General features: G+C 45.8%; 1 protein-coding gene across 1 annotated transcript in view; it reads right to left on the minus strand.

The window, feature by feature from the left end:
* The window catches only part of LOC121168113 (uncharacterized protein KIAA2012 homolog), a 121,719-nt gene that overhangs the window by 72,899 nt on the left and 26,050 nt on the right, over positions 1-22,770 (minus strand). The window contains exons 6-10 of the mRNA XM_040997904.1: positions 22,020-22,182; positions 20,967-21,109; positions 18,417-18,585; positions 14,682-14,825; positions 9,541-9,717 (exon numbers count right to left, since the gene is read on the minus strand). Of these exons, the coding sequence (XP_040853838.1) occupies positions 9,541-9,717; positions 14,682-14,825; positions 18,417-18,585; positions 20,967-21,109; positions 22,020-22,182 (796 nt within the window). The remainder of the gene's footprint in view (positions 1-9,540; positions 9,718-14,681; positions 14,826-18,416; positions 18,586-20,966; positions 21,110-22,019; positions 22,183-22,770) is intronic.

The raw sequence follows: 22,770 nt of genomic DNA on the forward strand, positions 1-22,770 counted from the left end.
CCAAGGCTTTGGGAACCTGCACCCACGTGGGAGGCCCGGAAGAGGCTCCTGGCTTCGTTGCGCTCACTTGGGGAGTGAATCATCGGATGGAAGATCTTTCTCTCTGTCTCTCCTCTCTGTACATCCGCCTTTCCAATAATAAAAATAAATCTTAAAAAAAAAAAGATACAAGTGATATCATTTGCAATAAGTAATACATCTTTTTAAAAAGGAATTATGGATCAAGAATAAAGTAGTTTGTATTTTTTTTCCTCTGGAAGTTATGAAATGATAATCTGTCTTAGCCAAACAAGAATCGGGAGGTTTTGTGTGGAGGGAAACCACAGGAAGTGTTTGTCAAAGGAAAGAAAGGTGTCTTCAGTGTTTTCTAGTAGCTCTGTGCTGGCTGCCATGGGAAGGTTTGCCAGTGCAGGCTGCAGAGGCCTTGCAGGCTTCGTGTGGGGAGGAAGTGGACCTTCTTTCTCAAGTGCACTCAGATCAAGGCCAGGCGCAGAGCTTGCCTCATTGGAGCCACTCAGCACTGCGCTAGGTGTGAGCAGCCCAATCTGACCAGGGGCCGAGCCTTGTGGGACACTCAGTATTTCTGTCAGGGGAGCTTATGCTTTGGGCTCTGCACAGAACAGCCCATCCCGTCATTTCCTGGAGAGATGGATTCACTGCAGAGAGCTAGAAACTACAGCGACTACCTCCCCCGGCATCCCCCATCCTTGGGAGCTGGCGTGCCAGCAGTGTAAGTGGCCCCAAACTTTCCTGCCTTGTTTCTGCCCTCCAAATCTCATGCAAGCACATCTAATTGGCAGAACGTCATTTGCATCCAGACCCCGGCTGCAAAGGTTATCTGGGAAATGTAGTTTTTAGCCTTCTGGTACAGGCATGTGGAAAAGAAATTCTCGGCATCCAATGACTACAGGCAACCACATTTTCTTAATTTGAACATCTGACCCGAGGTCACAGGAACAAGAAATGTCTTGGCAACACAATTTCTTATGGGTTCTTAACCAACACTGACTGGCAAAAGGGACCATGGGAATCATTACCACATGGGCCTCCTCCTACTCTCCTCTGCTTCTTCCCAGCCAGAGACAGATGGATTGTGAACACCATGATTCAGAACTAATATTTGGAGTATGAAAACAAGAACAGTCATCAGTGGTTCAATGGTGGAGATCCTGCTTTAGGATTTTGACAATAGAACTGTCCTTTCCCATTCCCCCTTGCTCTGGAGTCTCCCTAGGAAAAGGGGCATGGCTGGAAGCATGCAGGGTTAGAGCTGCATGAGCGTAGAAAGCATCAGTACAGCATTTTTCAAAATGTGTTCCAAACACTGTTTAGATCCACATGATGCTTTGGGAAAGCAAAGGTCAGGAGTAGTTTAGGACCAGGTGACCTATTAGATGACCCTTCACCTTTCTGTTTACCAAGTCACAGACCATTCAGAAATGACACAAAGCATTGTAGTGTTCTGGGACTTCAGAACAAATTATCCACAGACCTAGTCACTTATAGCATTAACCCTCAGCTGTGCCTCACATGGGTCCTGTGGCATTGATGTGGGTATGTGGTCCTGGTGCAGAGTCTCCCAAGGTGGTGGCATCACATTAATCTGAAGACTTCAGTGACCATGGAGCATCACTGCTCAAGGCAGCTGGCTCAGGAACCTGGAAAGTCCATTCTGGAGGCTAGCAGAGGCTGTCACTTCCTTCCCATGTAGGCCCCTGGCTGTTAGGCTGTTGGGTTTTCCAAGTGTGTAAACCAAGAGCAAGGGGGATGCCATAGTGCCTTTTATGTTCCAGTCTCAGACACCACAAATTGTTGTCCATATTTATTAGAAGTGAATCATTATGTTTCACACTCACACTCGGGGGGTGGGAGTGGAGGTTAGGTTCTCACTTTTTAATCAAAGTTATAGGAACAGTGGGCCTGGCGTATGAGCATAGTGGTTAAAGTCCTTGCCTTGCACGTGCCCCGGGATCCCATATAGGCTCTGGTTCTAATCCCAGCGGCCCTGCTTCCCATCCGGCTTCCTGCTTGTGGTCTGGGAAAGCATTCGAGGACAGCTCAAAGCCTTGGGACCCTGAACCCACATGGGAGACCCAGAAGAGCTCCTAGTTCCTGACTTTGGATTGGCTCAGCTTCAGTCATTGCGGCCACTTGGGGAGTGAATCATTGGACGGAAGATCTTCCTCTCTGTCTCTTCTCTCTCTGTATATCTGGTTTTCCAATAAAAATAAATAAATCTTTTTTAAAAAAAGTTATAGGGACTCAAGACCAGTGTTGTGGTACAGTGAGTAAAGCTGTTGCTTGTGATACAGACATCACCTATGAGCACCAGTTCAGGTCCCAGTTGTTCCACTTCTAATTCAGCATCCTGCCAATGGCCTGAGAAAAGCAGTGGAAGACAGCTCAAGTGTTTGGGGTCCTGCCACCCATGTAGGAAACTCATATGAATCTCCTGGCTTCAGCTTGGCCCAGCACTGGCTGTTGCAGCCATCTGGTCAGTGAAACAGCAGATGGACAAGCTCTGTGTGTCTTCTTCTGTGTTACTGTTTCCAAACACACACACACACACACACACACACACACACACACACACACACACACACAATGCAATATAAATGGATGGATGCTATGGTACCATGGAGTGTGTGTTTGAGTTCCAGGTATGTCACTTATCATCTAGTTTCCTGCTGTTGGCCCTGAGAGGCAGCAGATGATGATTCAAATTCTTCAGTGAGAGACCTGCATGGACATTCCATATCCTGGTCTGGCAATGGCCAGAGTCGGGCCTGACAGAAGCCAGGAGCCTGGAGCTTCTTCTAGGTTTCCCATGTGATTGCAGAAGCCAAATGCTTTGGGCCATCCTCTACTTCTTTCCCAGGCACATTAGCAGGGACCTGGATCTGAAGTGGAGCATCCAGGACTCGAACCAGTGTCCACATGGAATGTCACTACTGCAGGTAGAGGCTTAACCTCCTATGCTATGATGCTAGCCCTTGATGTATTTTTTTGAGGGGAGATATTTCACAAAATTTGGAGTGTGTTTTCAAGCTACCACACCAAGAAAGAGTAGCAAGCTGCAAGAGGGAAGGATGCTGATTAAATGATTCCTTCATCCTCTAAAAAAAAAAAATAAAAAAACATCCTGAGTATTAAAAACCACTTAGGACAAGAATAAATACTAGTTAGAATCTCTGAAAGGGACCAGGAATTTATATTTCCATGTGACCTGAAGTCCCAACCTGAACCACTGGCATTGATTTCTTAAATTTCTTGAAAGAAGAAAACTTCTGAGTAAAGGCACTGCTGACAAAAATTCTCTATTGTTGGCACTGTTGACTGTGATGACAGACGGAGTATCTGCGGGGAGAATAAGCAATGCAGAGAGCATGTCCAATGTTCTGACTTGCATTCTTCCAAGTCAGCTTCTCCTTTCTGGAGCCTTTGAGTTTTCTAATTGGTGCAATATCCCAACATGACCAAGAGAGTCCAGTTCCAACTCCAGTCTTCACATCTTTGTTTCTTCTCCTGAAGGTTTGTATTCATTTCTCTCTGCTGTCTGAACGCAAGATACCGTGACCTAATTGCCCAAGAATTTATTTCCAAATAGTTGTTGACAGAGTCTGAAAGTCTCAGGAAGATCAGACAGATCATATTACCTCTTCTACGTACAATTTTTTTGGGGGGGTTAAACAAAACACAACAATAATCCTCAAAGAACTTTCCTTGGTGGCACCTGGGGTATCCAGTCAATCAACAAGCATTTCTTGGACATAAGATAAAGATAAGATATTCTCTGGGACTCATATATTTGGGAGCTAAACAGAAAACAGATGCAAATAAATGCAATAACCACAAATGTGGGCTTGAGAGAGAAACACAACGAGGCTCTGGCTAGGCAGTGCTGTGATATCAGGTGCCTTTTTTTAACGGAAAAATGTCTCTTTAAGTTATTCTAAATATTTGTGGGCAACTATTTCTCCAAAGCTTGGAGAGAAAAGAATGGTGAATGAATGTTTAAATCGTGAAAAGGATGGAAAGGGTGACCTTGAGTATGGTGGGAGATGAAACTGGGAGAAGTCAGAGAGGGGATCAAGATGGCTCTGAGCTGATGGAGCTCCAATGAGCCTGTGTGATTAGTGGAAATCCTTTGCAATACACCTAGAAACCAAAACAACCTCTTCTCCCCCTTTCCCATTTATAGACTCTCAGAAAGCTAGATTTGTTCTGTGGATTCTCACAAGGAGACGTGGGATTCAGATCCTTCGGTATCCTCTAAGACACCATCCATTTCCCAATGACTGAAAGTCACCTCACAGGTACATGGAAGGAATACTAGAGAGAGGTCAGTAGCTGTCTGATTGCTGATTCCTTTATCCAGCAAGTACGTAGCGGATGCCTTTAGATTGGAGATGCAAGGCATGGCACAATGGCTCAATTGGTTAATTCTCTGACTATACATGCCATTTGGGCAACGGTTCATGTCCTGGCTGCTTTTCTTCCCATTCGACTCCCTGCTTGTGGCCTGGAAAAGCAGTGGAGAATGACCCAAAGCCTTGGGAACCTGACCTATGTGGGAGACCTGGAAGAAACTCCTGGTTTTAGATCAGCCCAGCTCTGGCCATTTTGGCCATTCATGGGGTAAGAGGGGTGGTGAACCAGAAGATGGAAGATCTTTCTGTCTGTCTCTCTTTAAATCTGCATTTTCAATAAAAATAATAAATAATTCTTTCAAAAACAAAAGACTTGAGAGACAAAGAGGATTAAATACACTGTCCATGGGCAGGCAAGTCTCCATTTCTTCACCACATATCTTATTTCTCATTGTGTGTCTTTCTCATGGAAGTGGCTGAAAGATGCCTCAATGAACATTTGCTGTGGTGCTGCTGTGTATATGTCAAGGGCTGTGATAGGTGCCAAGGATATTGAAGTGACAGAAGCGTTGGATCATGCTGATAATGATGACACAAGTTTAAAGCTAAATATTTCTTCTACTGCTGCTGGCTTTTGCTTTATAAAAAGAGGAACTATTTCAACTGGAACACAGTGGACAAATGGGCAGCAGGTGACCAGAATCATTTGCTTTCCAGCTGTTGTACCAGCTGTGTCACACTGATGCTGGCTTCCACCTGTCGAACGCTTGCTTCCGCCAGTTTAGAACTGAGATATTTTTATATGCCGGTCATGGCAAAACCCAAGTAGGGATGGGATTTCTCTGACAGTGAATTGGGAACTGAATGTATTGCACTTCCAGGCAATCTGTATACTAGGAGGTTTATTCCACAGTGATGGACAAGATATCAAATGCAGCGATAGTTCAGGAGTTGCCTGTGGGGGAGCCAATCCTCTCAGATGAGGTTCTTTAGACAAAGGGGTGTAGGGGGTTCAAGGGGTGCAGGGAGGGGTAAGGCCGGCAGTGTTAGGGCCTGGGCACACAGAGGACAGGCCAGGGCTGCTTAGGTCTCCTGGTTTAGAGTTCAGGCTGTTTATGAAGCCAGTGGTGACATAACCCTCCAAATCAGTGCCGCTTTTCATCTTCTCTCACCAAGGGCCTACTGGCTGACAAACTCATGTGTATGCATCAGGCTGGTTTCTGGGTGGTTGACATTCATCATCCTCTGACTTCATTTCTTTCCTCCTTTTGCAAAATGACTATTGCCCAGAGCCAGCATCCTGTTTCCAAAAAGTGAACCTGCCAGGAGAGTTTTTGGAAACTGCCTTGCTTTCTGCCAGGAGCCAGATGATTCACAGCAATGAACCAATGCACAGAACAAGAGCACCTGATTGGATTACCAATTAGCCACCTCCAGCTCAGCAGGGCAGGTGGAAAGAAGAGAAAACAGTAGTGTTTAGCTTGGGCAAACACCAACAGGGTTTTATCATTCTCATCAAGACAGAGCCATGGCAAGCAGACTTCTTCCCAGCTATGGCACGGGAGTGTCTCTCCCCAGATGCTCCAGCAAGAGGAAACTTGTTGTGCAAACAGTGGGCGATTGTGTGTGAACTACAGAGGCACCTCTGTGTTGGCGGGAGAAGGGGAGAAAGTGGGCGGCTCACATCTGGTTTTAATGAAGTCTCTGCTGCATGGAAACTTGGGAAGCTGTAGGTATAACTTCTGCCTTCTGGCAGCAAGGCTGGCCTGGGACGTGGTAGAGTCTTACCTTCTCCTGGCTGCAGCTCCAATGTTAGAGTTGGCTCTGGGGGGCATGGGCAGATATCTTCTCCAGGAGGGTCTGGCCTGCAGCATTCCAGCATGGGCTCTCTGGGCTCCTCTGGAAAAGCAGTACATAGGCAGAATCAACAGCTGTGCAGGTCAGGAGTTGAGCTCAAGGTGCCTGAATGCTGCTGTGCTTGCTCAGAGGCCATCAAAGGGCAGGGTGACGGGAGCAGGGATGTGACGGAGCAGGGCCATGGTTCAGATCCTATCCTCTGTGAGTCAGGTAGGAGGGGCAGAAAGGCGTGCTGCCAGTGTGGCCTAAATCATGCCTAAGTGAAGGGCTGGCAAAAGGGGGCCCCTCTGGGGACCTCAAGGCCAGGGCTCAGCTGGCAGGAGCACCTGGGTGCACCTGGCCAGAGTACCTCCCTGCCCACCCCACCCTCTTTCACTGTCCCTCTCTCTCTAATGCATTTGTGTAGCACCAAGTAGGTCCAGCTGTGCTGTGGGGACCAGATTGCTAGCACTGTGCAGTGACTGCAAAGGGTCGGGCCCTGGAGGAGAAGGATGCTGGAGTTGCCTCCATCTTGTGTACAGACTGAAGGGCTGTCCATGATAGCAGATGCTGCCAGGTGATGGTCTCCCAATCTAATTCACTTCCCACAGTGCTGCCTGGTTCCACAGGACTGCCCCCACTTCAGATGCTGGCCACAATCCTCAGGCTGTGACCCATCTACCTGATGGGCCACCATGAATTTGGATTCTATTTCTCCTTGGGCTTGGTAATGTACAAGAGTGGCTCACAGGACTTGGGAAACACATGGACTATGTTACGGTAAAAGATGTTATAGATAAGCAGCAGATGGCCAGAGACACCAGCAGGGTGCGTGAGGGTACCTGCAGAGCTCACAGGTTCTCTCTGAGTGGGCCATCCAGCCTATACCTCCACATTTTCAGAAACTAAGAAACACTCTTGCAGATGCACAGTTTTTATAAATATTGGGCTTCAGCCCATCCTCCTTGTCTCTGAGGGCTTGGCAATACAAATCTTGAATCCTTCACTCACTGGGTTTTTCTGGTAACTGGTCCTCCATAGGTTGTCTAGGGGCCTAGCCCCAAGTCATCTCTTTGGCAAGAACTCAGTTGTTGAGGAAAGTGTTTGGCTCAGTGGTGAAGATTCTGCTTGGGATGTCTGTAACTCATATAGAAGGTGCGGGTCCAAGTCCTGGTTCCCCCTTTGATCCCAGCTGCCTGCAAATGCACACCATGGTGGCTCAAGTCAGTAGATTCCTATCACTCACATCTGAGTTGCATGCTCCTGGCTTCAACCTGGTCCAGCTCTGGATGTTAGCAGTAACTGGGGAGCAAGTCAGCAGATGGGGAATCTCTGGCATTCTTGGCCTCTCAAATAAGTAAAAATAAATTAAAATTTATAGAGCATAAGGATCAAAACAAATTCCCCAGTGTTACCAGAGGTGCTCCCTATGACAACAAAGGACCTTGCATCCCTCTGGAAAAGCCGTGGATTTCAGGTCTGTAAGAAGAACCAGGGACAAACACCATACGTCCCTTTCCCTCTCCAAGACAAAGGGGTCAGGAGTGGGCAGGCCATGAGCTAAAGTGGATGCTTCTGTGAATACACACACATGCACTCACATACCACAAAGGCACCAGTGTGCAACTTGCAACAATACAAACACACATCTACCCATACAGAGGTATACATACTTAGTATACACATGCATCCATGTCCATTCATTTGCATAATCACACATATGTGCCTGTTACATAAATAGTGACACATGTTGACACAGGCACTCATTCACAGGCCTATGTGTCTATATGAACATGTCAACCACTCAACCACACACTCTCGCACATACTGGACTCATACTCAGAGACACTGTAACATACTCAGAGACATACATGTTCTTACACACATGTTCACTTACATATATGCATGCTGCCACCATATCACTTGAGGTTCTAGCTGTCTTCTTGTCATAATGACCCTGACAAGTTGTTCTGACTGGGTTCTCTCTGCCCCAGGATGCCCAGAAGCTGTGTGGGTGTGCATGGCAGCATTTGCCCTGGGCTGTGCAACCTCCTGGAACACTGTGAATGCTGACATGGCAGCACCTCAAATTTGATTTCTGTCTATCAGAATCAAAACAGCATCATAGCCACTTGAGTGCAAAGGGTATGAGACATTGTGAAAGGAGGCTTCCAATGTAGAAGCTAGAGAAGGAAGGAGAGAATTGGGAATGAGCGGGACTGGATTTGGATTTGGACCATCTCAGCCTTAAACGGAAAAGCTGCAAACACAGTAAGGGATTAGTGACTTATAGGATTCACTTATTTTTTTACAAGAGTTCAACCTTACGTGCTGTGTCGGTGAGGAGGGTGATGGAAACAGTAGGGGCTCCTGTCCCTGGGTGAGTCCGAGATGCAGGATGTGCTATCTATTTCTTTTTAAAAATTTTTATTTATTCATTTATTTATTTTAAAGATTTATTTTATTTTTTATTGGAGAGGTGGATATGCAGAGAGGAGAGACAGAGAGGAAGATCTTCTGTCCAATGATTTACTCCCCAAGTGAGCACAATGGCCGGTACTATGCCAATCCGAAGCCAGGAGCCAGGAACTTCTTCCGGGTCTCCCATGCGGGTGCAGGGTCCCAAAGCTTTGGGCCATCCTCACCTGCCTTCCCGGGCAGGGAGCTGGATGGGAAGCGGGTCGCTGGGATTAGAACTGGCGTCCATATGGGATCCCGGGAGTGCAAGGCGAGGACCTTAAACACTGCGCCACTGTGTTGGGCTGTGCTATCTATTTTGCTAGTGGTTCGCAGGTCCTCTTGTGTTCACAGAGAGGCCTCTTGGGTTGTATCAGCATTTCAGGCCCCTCTTCAGCTGCAGGTGAGGCTAAGTTATAGGGCAGGTAGTAGAAACCCAGGGTCCTTCCCTCTCTGTGAATGGGCCTCTTGCTGGATCCTGGGCTGGAAAGTGACTTCCTTCTGGGGACTCTTTCTACTGACAGGGTCACAGAGGCTCTTGCCCTGGGCTAGGGGGATCATGCTCTGGGCTGAGTAGGCCTAAAACAGCCAAGTAGCACAGGTTGCTCTGGAACACTGAGAGCTGTGTCACCACATGCTGCTGCCAGGTGTGAGGCCAGCACAGCTTGGCAATGCATGTTGGTGCAGCAGGCCCACAGAACATGTACTAATCTTTAAGAACATGCATGGCGAGTGGGCATCTGGCTGGCATTATTGGAAATACTCTGGTTCCCCATTTTGCAATGGGAAATCTCATCATGGATGCCTTGCAACTCTAGAACAAGCTGCATATGAGCCAGTAGGTTAGGGACATCTTTGCACACTGGGGAATGATTACCTTGTTTTGTTAGCAGTGTCCTTGCCGGAGGTCTCATATTTGTGGCACTCCTGGGGCTGCTATGGCCGGATGTCCTGGGACTGTCCAATGTCCCCTGGCTCCCTGGACTCTTTCTCCTGTTAATCAGGGGTAGAATTTCCACCAGCGAGGCCACATTCTGGGATGGAACACTGTCATCTTCAAAAGCTGAAGGGACACAAACACAAGTGAGATAAGTTCTGAACTGACAGGAGGGAGAACATAGCTCTTTTCTAGGCCAGGGGATGGCTGTTTGTGTTTAGCATCACCCATTCTCCAGTCTGTCTCTGGCCCAGTCTTGCCAAGGAGCAGACTGGATGTCTCCTGTGGTCAAGATTAAATTACTCTTGGCCAGAACAGCAGGTGACCCTTCCTTTGGGGAACTGCCAAGAACTGGAAAGGATTGAGTAGTGGCAGGGAGGTATTCTCATATCGAGGCTCGGATCCTGGAAGCAAGCCAAAGAGGGATGGGGAGACTGCAGATGCCTCCTGCCTCCAATTGGAAAGCTCTGTTTAGGGTAGACCCCGGCTGGGGCGCTCATGGGATCATTGAATGCTGGCTTCTGACCACAGAGCCAGTGGTCACATTTCCTCCTCAGGATTCAAAGTACAGCTGCCTTTCAGTATCTGTGGAGCACAGATTCCAGAATGTTCCTCTACTACTAATACCAGAATCCATGGGTGCTCAAGTTTCATTTATAACTCTCTACACTATCTACACAGAACCTCTGTACATTCTTCTGCATGCTTTAAATCATTTCTAGTTACTTATAATACCTATATGAGTACAATAAAAGCCATGTAGTTTTAATTCTGTATTGTTTAGGGAATAATGGCAAGAGAAAGGAGGCTGCATATGACTAGCACAGACACAATTTTTAATTAAAAATGCTTTAGGATGGACCCAGCAAGATGGCTCATTGGCTACATTCTTACCTTGCAAGCACCAGGATTACATATGGGTAATGGTTCATGTCCTAGCTGTTCCACTTCCCATCCAGCTCCCTGCTTGTGCCCTGGAAGGCAGTCGAGGACAGCCCAAAGCCTTGGGACCTTGCATCCAGGAAGGAGACCTGGAAGAAGCCCCTGGCTTCAGATCAGCTCAGCTCTGGTTGTTGCAGCCACTTGGGGAGTGAACCAGTGGATGAAAGATCTTTCCTTCTGTCTCTCCTTCTCTCTGTAAATCTACCTTTCAAATAAAAATAAATCTTCAGAAAAGTGATAGTTACGTATTTTTGTGAGCTCCTGTACCAAATTTAAACATATGTGCACAATGGAACCTGATCAAATGTCAATTATTATTTTCAGTTCCTTATCTCTCATGTTTGGAGTCTCCCAGCTCCTGTCTTTCAGTTAGTTGTTACAGTATATAGTACTTTATTGTGAACTATAACTGACTCACTACTGTTAAACACTAGAATGCATTACTTTAATAACTGTGCTTTGTACTGGTTATCCAACCTCCTTGTACTCCTCAGCCTCTACTCTTCCTAGCCTCTAGAAATCAATTGACTTTGTTTAACTTTCCATATTAACAGAAGAAATATAGTATCTCTCTTAATACCTCTGCCTTATTTAACTTAACATAATGGCCTCAAGTTCTATTCACTTTGCTGCAAATGTCTGAGTTTCCTTTTGTTTTGGCCGAACAGTGCCATTATGTGCCATTATGCACATTTCCTTAATCCATGCAATGACAGTGGACACCTTGCTAGATTCCATGTTTTGACCATTGTTTCTGGTACATAAATGAACATGGGAGTGGAGCTATCTCTCTGATAGGCTGGGTAAATTTTCTTTAAATATATATCTGTGGTGGTGTAGCATGGCGTAGCTAATCCTTGTCTTCAATGCTGGCATTCCATATGGGCAATGGTTTTAGTCCAGCTGTTCCATTTCTGATCCAACTCCCTGCTAATGATTTGGGAAAGCAGCAGAGGACAGCCCAGTTCTTTGGGTCTCTGCCCATGTGGGAGGCCCAGAAGTTCTGGTTCCTTAGAGATTAGGGAGTGAACCAGCGAATGGAAAATCTTTCTCCATCTCTCCTCAGTAGGGAAATAGCTTGGTATGTAGTAATCTATTTTTTCTTTCTCTCTCTCTTTTTTCAGAAACCTCATAACTATTCTTCAAAATGGCTGTACTAATATACTATTTCCACCAATAGCAAACAAGTGTTTCCTTTTTCCTGCAACCTCTTAAGTATTATTTTCTTGTTTGTGGCAATCACTTTAACTGTAATGAGATGATATCTCCTGTGGTTTCCCTAATGCTAGTGATATGAAATATTTCTTCATTTTTGTTGGCCAGTTCTGTCTCCTTTTTTGTGAAACAACTATTACACTTCAGGGGCATTTTATTGCTTTGCTTTTTCATATTTTCCATGTCTTTACATTGATATTCACACTTTTGACATTTTAGTTGTGTGTATATATGCTTTAAGATTAAGATTTATCTATTTGAAAAACAGAGTTACAGATAGAGTTTTGTCATCTGTTGCTTCACTCCCGAGGTGGCAGCAATGGCTGGGACTCCCTGTGTCTTGTTCCACTGTAATCAATGGCAATGACAGTGGGGCTTGAGACGCTCTCTCAGTTAGAAGGATGCATGTCCATCATGGGTACCCTCAACACAGGCAAGGGTGGCAGCCGACAGTCTGTCATGGCTGGGGTGGTAGGAGCCTTGGCCTTTACTTCCACAGGGGTCACACATAAGACACCTGCACTGGCTGAGGAATGCCTGGGTTCTCAGCAGGGCTGGCCCAAAGTTTGGCAGAGGCATGTGGGTCCCCACAGTGACAGCCCAGGTTGCTGTACAAATGCTGTGGCACTCATTTACCTTCTCTTTCCCAAAGAAGACAATTATGTGGTCTGGGGTCAGGGAAGTAATAGAATGAGCAGTTATGTGGCCATCTACACTGCAATGCTAGGTGATATCTTTTATGATTTGAATATTAGTTTGGCCCCCACATGCATATGTGCTAAAGGCTTGGTCCCCAAAATCTTAAGGTAATTAATAATTAATGATAATGAACCATGAATTAGAGTACAGGCTTGACCCAATTATAGTGTCTAGGAACTGGACCTGCTAGGAGGTCCTGAGGTCATTGGGGGCGTACCTCAGAATCCAGTTCTCTTGAGAGGGTAGGTTTTTAATCCTGGCCTCTGTGTGTGCTTCCTGACTTACCATGTGATTCTCCCACTGCCTGCTGCTGGTCATCCACTGCCCTCATCAGACACCAGACCTATGGGGTTACCTGATCTTACACCACGAGCCTTCCAAATCATGAGAATAAACCTTAATCACAGAATAAACCTTCTGTGTTTCCCAAGTTGCTAGGTTCAGGTATTTGTTATAGTGACAAAATGCTGCCAACAGAATAAGTACCAAGAAGCAGGGTCAGTGCTAATAGCCAAAAAAAAAAAAAGGGAGAAGTAGGTTTAGAAGTGGGTGACTGGCAGACACCCACAGAAGAAAGCTGCCAGTTGTGTGTATTATACACAATGGAAAGCCACAGTCACTGCATGGCATGCAGTCAGCCGCGTGGATGGAGACAGTGAAGACAGTGAGGTCTCCATCTCTGTTCTGAGGCCTGGTTTCAGACAACCTGACTGGGATGGTGGAGCAGCAGAGACCTGTTGCAGAAGCAAGAGCTACTGCAGAGAGCTTTGTTAGGGCAATGTCAGGGAGAAACAGGATGCCAGGGCTGGCAGAGAATGCCCTCGGTGGTAGTGCCCAGTAGAATCCAGGGACAAGACTCCAGTCTGTAAGGGGATGGCACAGCCTGTCTTGTTAACTCTAAATACCCTTGCACTAGGGACCTCAATGTGTGAACAACTTCCAGGAAAATCCCTGCTTCTCTGAATCTCTTTCTTTATGGGTCTATTACTAGACTGAGTCAACATACTATGCAAATTTACCCCAAGTTCTCTGGAACTTCTTAGGCCACCTTCTTCCTGCCACACAGGCAAGAGACAAACTCTAGCTGGTGTCTCCATCCCTGTGGGTGGGCCTGGCAGCTCAAAACAAGTGCACAGCTGGGCAAGATGAATAACAGTAAGGATGGAATTCAGAGTGTTGTTGTTGTACTGCATGGCTCCGGCTGTGCACCTGCCTGCCTAGGCCCACAGATGAGAAAGCCACTTTCTTATTTACTGGCACACACTGTGACCTCTGCCCATACCTGGATTTTGTAAAAAAGAGAAACTTCTAAGTCTTTCAGAGGACTAACTGACTTGAGAGACAGACTAAATTAACCTTTGCCACAGGAACCAAAGGATGTTCTCAAAACAGACATATTTCAAGGATGTCCTGACCTGGGTTTACCAACTTGTTTCTTTTGAAAGGCCATGCAATATAATGGTGAAGGACACAGACTCTGGCATGACAAAGCCTGAGCTCTGGTCCTCTCAAGGCCACTCAGAATTGTGTGACATCCACAGACTGCTTCTCTGCCAGGGCTTCAGATTGCTGGGGTTGTCATGAAGCATATCCAAGATGTTGCTTGTTAGAAGTTCAGAGCTGAGCCTGGCCGGGAAGGAGGACTCTATCCCTCTGCATCCCATCAGAGGTCACTTGACAGGATGGGCCTGCTGCCTCACACACCTTTCAGAAAAGAAGCTCAGCTTTCTGAGACTGGGAGCTTTCCAAAGACAGCCCATTACTTCCAACTGATCTAACACATAAAAATAGACACTTGGATGCATCTATGATTTCAAGTGTTTCCATGAAGTTTAAAAAAAAAAGGGCATGAAAGCTATCATTGCTATTGGGACTGCTTAGTGACTACCTACCCACAACAGACTGGGAATCAAATTCCACTGTTTCCAAACACAGGATTAATCATAGGGCATGCAGAAAATATTTAATAAAGTTGGTATCTTTTGATACCTGCAACTAGAAAATACTACCAGGGGGATGAATTCATGACTGAATCATTTACAACACAGTCATCAAGTTAACTTTACTCCAGCACTCTGGCTGAGGCAGTGGCTGCCTGAATAAAAGCCACTTCAAGAGGCTGGAGATGGACTGTCCTTTCTCTCAGCCTTGTGTTTGGCTGACAACCCTCAAGTGCTGTGCTGTGTGTCCTTTCACAAACTGCTGTGGGATGTGGGAGCAGCTACCTTGAGGTGAGAGCATGGCCCTGCTTGTGTCCACTGGGAGATGCACCCTTAACTTTCGTGGTCTTAGGGCCTGCTTCAGGGGAGGCCTCTGTGCAGACCTGGTCCCCATTTCCACTTCTGGTTTTGACTCAGAGCATGGAGCACCTAGGAGAAACAGAGAAAGCAAAACTGTCACTGACGTATTGATATGATGTTTCATTTGGGACCTATGCCCTGATGACAAATTCTGATCTGGCTGGTCCTGGAGTTGGCTGAGGATTTTGTTTGATTTTGGCTTTCCTCAGTTTGCATGAAGCTTCTGAGGGTTGTGGAGGAAAGGAAGGGGAGGAAGCACCCTCTCCACCCCTCAGCTAGCTTTCTTTGAATTTTATTCCAATTTTTTCCTTTCATGACATGATGGCAAGATGAATGTAGCTACAAGTTTTAAGAATCTGGTTTGGGTTGGCACCATGGTTTAGCGGAGTAAGCCTCACACTGTGCCACCAGCATCCCAATATGGGAGCCAGGTTGTTTCCTGGCTGCTCCACTTCTGATCCAGATTCCTGCTTATGGTCTGGAAAAGCAGCGGAATATACTCCAAAGCTCTGGGATCCTATAGCCATGTGGAAGAACTGGAGGCAGCTCCTGGTTCCTGGGTTCAGACTGCCTAGTTTCAGCCACTATAGCCATTTGGGGAGCGGATCAACAGATGGAAGATCTCTCTGTGTCTTTCTTGTTCTCTCTTTAAATCTGCCTTTCAAATAAAAATTTAAAAAGCTTTTAAAAAAGAGAAAAATTAAAACTTCAGAAAATAAAATATCTGGTTCATGAGGATCTTGTGACATTCATGTAAAAGTCATCATGGAAAACAAGGCTGCAATGGGCAGCACTGGGTCAAGAGCCAGGAACTTCTTCCAGGTTTTCCATGTGGGTGGCAGGGCCCAAACACTTAGGCCATTTTCCACTGCTTTCCTCAGGCTATTAACAGGGCGCTGGATTAGAAGTGAAACAGCCAGGACATGAACATATACCCATACAGAATGCTGGCATTGTGAGCTACAGTTTTATCTACCATGCCATAATGCCAGCCATAGAGTTGGGGGGAGAGGGAGAGGGAGAAGGAGAAGGAGAGAGAGAGAGATTCTTTATCCGCTGTTTGGGAGTGAGGAATTCCACCTGGATCTCCCAAATGGAGAGCAGAAGCCCAAGCCATTGGGTCATTCTCTGCTGTCCTCCCAGGCATGGAGCTGGATCAGAAGTGGAACCCACATGGAATGTGAAGGAAAAATAGGAATTCATATGCAGGGACTGACCCCACTGTGCCATAACACCAGTGTCAAAAACAGTAATTTGGGCCCAGTGTTATGGCCTAGCTGCTAAAGTCCTTGCCTTGAACACACCAGGATCCCTTATGGGCACCAGTTCTAATCCCAGCAGCTTTGCTTTCCATCCAGCTCCCTGTTTGTGGTCTGGGAAAGCAGTTGAGGATGACCCAAAGCCTTGGGACCCTGCACCCGTGTGGGAGACCAGGAAGAGGATCTGAGCTCCTGGCACCGGCCATTGCAGTCACTTGGGGAGTGAATCATCAGACGGAAGATATTTCTGTCTCTCTCTCTGTCAGATGACTTTGCAATAAAAATCAATTAATCTAAAAAAAAAATTAGATTTAACCCAGTCTTGTGAATAGCCTTATCTCCATATGACATCTGTTTCATCGTGATGTTTTCACATCTGGAATTTAACTGACCCTGAGGTGACTGTGGTCCTCTGCCCCTCCCTCCACTCACCCCCCTTACCCACGGGAGCCAACTCCTAGAGATAGGAGATGACTCATCTATGAGCACACATGTAAACACCAATCAACCAATCTAGAGTCCCTCATCATCAGCTACCTCCTCAATAATAACAGTTACATTTCTGGGCTGATACCCCTGTATGCCAATCACCCCAGGATCTGTACCAGAGAACCACAGCCATACCATATGCCAACTCTAACCTGGCTTAGTTTATATTCCCTGCCTCACCTATTCCTTCTGCTAAAACTATCACCAAGGCCCTCACCCAGGTTCTCCTTCCCTTCTCCAGCTAACAGAGCCTGATGCTGCCCCATGTGACTTTGCCTGGTGTGGCAAGCCCCATCTTCCTGGGCTGTGATTAACAAACTGCCTTTTCAGTGGCAGCAGGCTCCTGATGGATCTGTGGGCTTCCTCATACTAGGACACTAACAAGGTGTACACGTTAAAGCACCATGGTGCTTCTTTTAAAGGTCTGACCAAGTTTTCTGAAAGGTAAACTCAGAATGAAACGCACAGATCTGAAGAGTTTAGCTCGCAGAGTTTTGATGGATGTAAACTTGTGCCCAACAACCAAGATGTGGAGTGTTTCTTCTCTTCGAGCCCTGTCCATGGACTGCTCTTACCCTAGTCAGGCACAGTTTTCAGAGAGAGAGAATGTCAAGCAGCTGCAGATGAAACGGCTGTGTGTGTGATTTCCAAGAGTCAAAGCTCTTAAAATTTCAGTGACAATTTTTGTTGAAGCTTCTAGAAAATTTTACTAGACTGCCCTGGTAACTGAAGTCATCTTTTGCCTTTGAGTTCTCAGAGAATGCAAGGCTCAAGGATGTATTTCAGAAAAAGGTACTTTGGATTGAATGACACAGGAAAGTCAGAAACCATTTCTCCTGTGACACAAGGTGAGGCCTTGTTGAGAAAGCCTCTCCAAGTTCCCCTTTGGAACTGATTCTGCTTGTGCCCCAAATATCTTAGAAACTCACTTGGAAATACAAAATCTCTTTACCCTGATAACTACTGTAGTGTTGACCCCTTACAGAAGAACAGCAGGAAAATGATGCTTTGGACCAGCTTTTTTTTTTTTTAATCTTTGTTTCATAAAATGAAAATCCAAATATCCTTTTCACCTTAGTTGTCAGAAAATTCAGCTAAATTCATTGCTTACTTATAGCAGTGAAATAATCCCAGATGTCTGCCAACATTTGCCGCCCCCAACCCTTAACTGGCTTGTATTTCAGGGATAGTGGTCTTGTTTCCTACTTTATTTTTTGTGTGTGTGGGAATCTGGTTCATGATGACCGAAATATTCTTGCACCGTTTTCATATTCACAGTGCGCCAAATTCATTTATGTGTATGCCTATTTTCCTTTCTCTTTCACAGCTCAGCAAATAGTACTGGTTAATAAAAAGTTCAAAAAAATATTTTTAAGAATGGAAGTGGGGGATTGGTGCCATGGCATTGCACATTGGGCCCCTACCTGTGGTGCTGGCATTCCATGTGGGCACTGATTTGAGTTCTGGCAGCTCCACTCTTGATCTAACTCCCTGTTAACATAGTAGGGTGGGCAGTGGAGGATGGCCCAGATTCTTCGGTCTCTGTGCCCATGTGGGAGACCCTGAAGAGTCCTCTGGCTCCCAGACTGGCCCAGTTCTCTATTGCAGCCATTTGGAGAATACACCAGTGGATGTAAGACCTCTCTGTCGTTTCCTCTCTTTGTGTCCCCGTGAATCAATCTCTCAAATCAAAACAAGCCCTTTGTTTTAAAAATGGAAGTGAATGTGACCAGAGTAGATCTATTTCTTTATCCTACCCTTTTTTCCCCTTCCTTCGGAACATTATCTGAGAAGAATCTAGGGAAGGTGAGCCATGATTTACGAGCAGCATGGATTGGCAGGACCCCAAATCTCAGTCCTTTCTGGACCACTTGAGTTTCCCCAGGGGGACACCCATTCACAGGGGACTTACCTCTTCTTACGGCTTTGTCTTTTGGTGGGTGTCGGGTGTGGAAGTGGATCTCCACTGGAAAAATGAAGAGTTCTATTGGGGGTTCAAGGGATTTAAGCTGGTTCCTCAAAGGCAATAGGACCTTGCATGGGTCTTCAGAGATAGGAGGTAATTTCAAAGCTTTGGGCACCTGGAAAAAATTGAAATACAAAACCAATATGTCAGGTATCAAAACCCCACTGCTCACAAGTAGTAAATGATACTCAGTCTTATCATATCCTCTACACCAGGAGCAGCTGGAAGAAGTAGAACTTGGCAAGTTGGGAACCTGCATCTGGCTTTGGTGGGGCTGCTTGGTCTACTGGGAGCATGGCATAGGTCCTGTGTTACTCAGGCCTCTGATTCCTCTGTGCCTTACCAACATGATCAATCTAATGGTCTTGAAAGGGTAGAGAGCCTTTTTCCTGCAGCCAGGGAAATGGACAAAAGGTGGAAAAAAAGACACAGCTGATCCCAGCTATGTGTACTCAAAGTGAGAAATCACAGCCTCTGTTGGTGAGTGGCAACAAGCCAAGTGCGGAACTCTGACATGCAGCTGTTAAGGTAAGAAGTGGCTGAAACTAGATGAGTCCGGATTTGCTCACTTCTCCAGGCCCTTTGCCCTTCCTCTGTGAAGCAGGAGTGAGCATAATGCCTGCCTCACAAGACTGTGGAGAGGAGTAACTGAGTTCGTATTCATAATTACAATAGTATTTGGAACTTGGATTATTGTTGCCACAAGCGATAAGTACATAAACTTTGAGAGTCTCCTTTCTTGTTGGTTTAACAGCCAAAACAGCCACTGGCAACAAAGCTAAGCTTCTCCTCACTTGCTATATGAACACAGCTGAAACAGAAGCACTGTGTGTCAAAATCAGCAATTAGTTTGGCCAAGATTTTGTTCTGTCCCTACACACACACACACACACACACACACACACACACACATACAATGTATATGGATTTGTAATAGAGAAAGATAGACAGCCATTAGAGATAGTATACTTCCTGTTACTAATCATTTAGAAGTGGCTGAAAATTTCTCTTATTGGCACCTTCAAACACATGAACATTGCTTTATGAAATGTGTATGTGTGCTAGGTTTCAAAGAGCTGCATTTCACAGAAGGAAAACATAAAACCATCTCTACTTTTTCAGTGCCCAAAAAGAAAAAAAAAAGTGATCAGAAACACACATTAGCATTGTGTGTGTTTAAAGTTGATGGAGGAAGGAAATTCAACCAAATAAAACTGGCTAATATTTGTAATTTGGAGATATTAAGAAAAATGATTAACCAAACATATGCACATAGGATCTTTATGTTCTTGGAGACCTTCACTGCCCAGGTGCCAGCTGCCCACTAAATGCCCTTCCTTGAATGCTGACCTTGTGTGTTTTCTTGAACAAGGTTTGCTTTGAGAAGTCTGTGCGGAATCTCAGACGATTTGTGTGAGGTATGACTCACAAGCCACGCCTTAATTTCTTAATTCTAATTAAAACTTGACATAGAGTTTTAATACAGTGGAAAATGATGCTTTCCTCGGGCACCGTATCCCTGGGTTGAGGGGAGGGATGCCTCTCCTGTGAGCTTGGCTCTGTTCGGGGATGGCCCAGGTATGAGGAGGAGGGCTTTTTTTAGGCCCATGCCGGTTCTGGCAAGTCAGGTCTGCATTTTATTTCTGGCCCAAAGGACATTTCTGATGTGATGAAAAGACTCAGATTAGCTCAAATACAGGAACTCTGGGAAAATGCTGAACACACTGAAAGCAACCTCCTGTACTGGTTGGTGCCTAAACCTCCTGGAGTACCTGAGGCTCCTTCAGAGACACTTGGGATGATGAGAATTCTAACGATTCATTGCCAGTGCCGTAGCTCTCCAACAGACATAAAATGCTTTCCTAAACACCCATGGCCTCTTCTCAGCTTCCTGTCAGCTCTAGGAGGTTGGCATAACTTGAGTGCAGACAAGGACACCATGGCTCAGGGGTGCAAGAGGTTCTGTTCATGTTCATACAGTTGCTGTGGGGCAAAAGAGTCCAGCACCCCTGCTTGCTTCTATTCACCCCTGATGTCTCTAAGCTACTAAAGACTCTTGCAGAATTTCAAGGGAGAAGTAGGCCAGAGATAATTCAGCAGATCTCTAAGAAGTAGGGGGTTAGGAAACTTGGAGAATTTACCCTGTGCTTCCCAAGGACTCTGTGATTGAACAAAACCTTGCTTGACCAGGACAGTTGCTTACAAACTTGAATGGTGTTGTCCTTGCCTGTTTACAGATCTTCCCAACCCCTCAGCAGAACAAAGGATTTTGTTGCCACAAGAGAGTATGATAAGCACATAGGCTTTAACGTGGAATTAGGGACAGCCCAGATCCTTATTCTTTGCCATTTTGTTAACTTCAAGCAAATGACTGCAGCTCTATGCGAGCTCCACCAGCCAGTTGAGAAGCTGGAGAAGCACGTTCTCTTTTGAGACATCCCTCTGTATGATTGTGTGTCTAGGGGGCATAAGTCACACCCATTCTCTCACACATACCTTTTTCTTCTTTACTTCCCCTGGGGTGTGCTTCTCCAAACCAGTGGCAGATGCTATGGGAGGGAAATGGAATTTTTCAGCTGTGGGCTCCTCTAACAGGGGGCCACTTCTGGTCTTGCGGAGTTGTACAATCTCTTTTCTGTCTGTGGAAAAAGGATGGGAAGGAGAACTTATTAGCTGCAGGTCTGGAGGGGGAAGAAGTTGACACTCAACTTAGATCCCTTTTTGGCTGATGGGAAGAAAGGCACGCAGAGTTCCTAGAGCACAGACAGTGGTGGCTTTGGCTGGGACAGCTGCACAGGGACTCCCGGTCTCATGACATTTGTGTTCTTATTAGCTGAGTCAGATGATGGAGAGAATGATAATAATAAAAAAAATGTATGAAGAGACAGATATAGGGGAAAGAATTATACAAAATATTTTATATGTATTGACTTGGTCAATTCCCACAATACCTTCACAGAAGTAGTTTGCCCAAGCTCGCAGCTAGGAAGTAGGAGAATAACTGGAACCCAGGCAGTAAGGTTGAAGAATGGGCAAGGTGAAGCATGAAGCAAGGTGGAGACTGACGGAGTCCCATTCCCAAGCCCATTCAGACTCTGTTACTTCCTTTTTTTTAAGATTTATTTTTATTATTTCATTTTACTTGAAAGTTAAAGTTACAGAGAGAGAGAGAGAGAGAGGTCTTTTGGTTCAGTCCCCAAATGGTTGCAATGGCCAGAGCTGGGCTGATTTAAAGCTGGGAGCCAGGAGATTCTTCCAGATCTCCCACGTGGGTTCAGGGGCTCAAAACCTTGGACCATCCTCCTCTTCTGCTTTCTGAGGCCATTAGCAGGAAGCTGGATTGGAAGTGGAACAGCTGGATCTTAAATAGTGCCCATATGGGATGCTGGCGCAGCAGGCAGAGAATTAGCCTGCGCCAGACCCTGGACTCTGTTACTGTCTAAGGTGAGCAGCCCAAGGAAGTGATGTTCAGCATATCTCAGCATTCTTAGATGGACTCTGCACTAGTAGGTTTTCCCAGATCACAGTGTGAGACACAGGGCTCCTTACCCCTAAGCTCTGCCTTCCGACTGGGAAAGGCACCTCCATAGTATGTAATATGGGACGTGGGGCCCAGGAGCCAAGAATGATGGATGTGTGCCTGGCTGGAGGCTGTTCTGGAGTTCTGCTGGGGCTTTTCATTGTGGCTTTCCTGGGATGCTCCTGACGTGTCCTAGAAACAACAGATACACAATGCTGTAAACAGAGGGCCAGAAACAGAGCACTCAGGTGCCATTCATGGTCATCCCTCATGGCTAGACCTGTGGTTCCAAGGGGTGAAATGGCTTTCACAGCCTTGGAAGAAGACAAGCAAGCATACCATAGCAAACATACCATAGCAAGATCTTTGATGTTATTTATTACAATAAAACACTTCCTACACTGCTGCTAGAAAGAATGACATTTAATCATACCTGACCTATAATGCTTTCTTGCAAAAATGATTTTTAAATCAAAATGAAATGCTGGTCTCATTGTTGTCATCCATCATAAAACGTCTTCCTCCTCTCCCCATCAACCATGTGGTTGTTCTATTCCTGCTCTGCTCAGCACAGGACCTTCTCATGAGTCAAGCAAGTTCACATTTTTTGTTTCATGAACAACTTATCTTGCATATCCACACACATGCCCACACATACAACAAACATTTTGCAGTTCATGAAGCCTTTCCACATTTTAACTCTTTTAGTTCTCATGGTAACTTTATGAGATATACAAAAATACATGGATATCAATTTTTTGGCACCCAAACAAATCTATC

This window comes from Ochotona curzoniae, unplaced genomic scaffold, assembly GCF_017591425.1.
Source record: "Ochotona curzoniae isolate NIBS_2020 unplaced genomic scaffold, NIBS_Ocur_1.0 patch58, whole genome shotgun sequence".
NCBI classification, from domain to species: Eukaryota; Metazoa; Chordata; class Mammalia; order Lagomorpha; family Ochotonidae; genus Ochotona; species Ochotona curzoniae.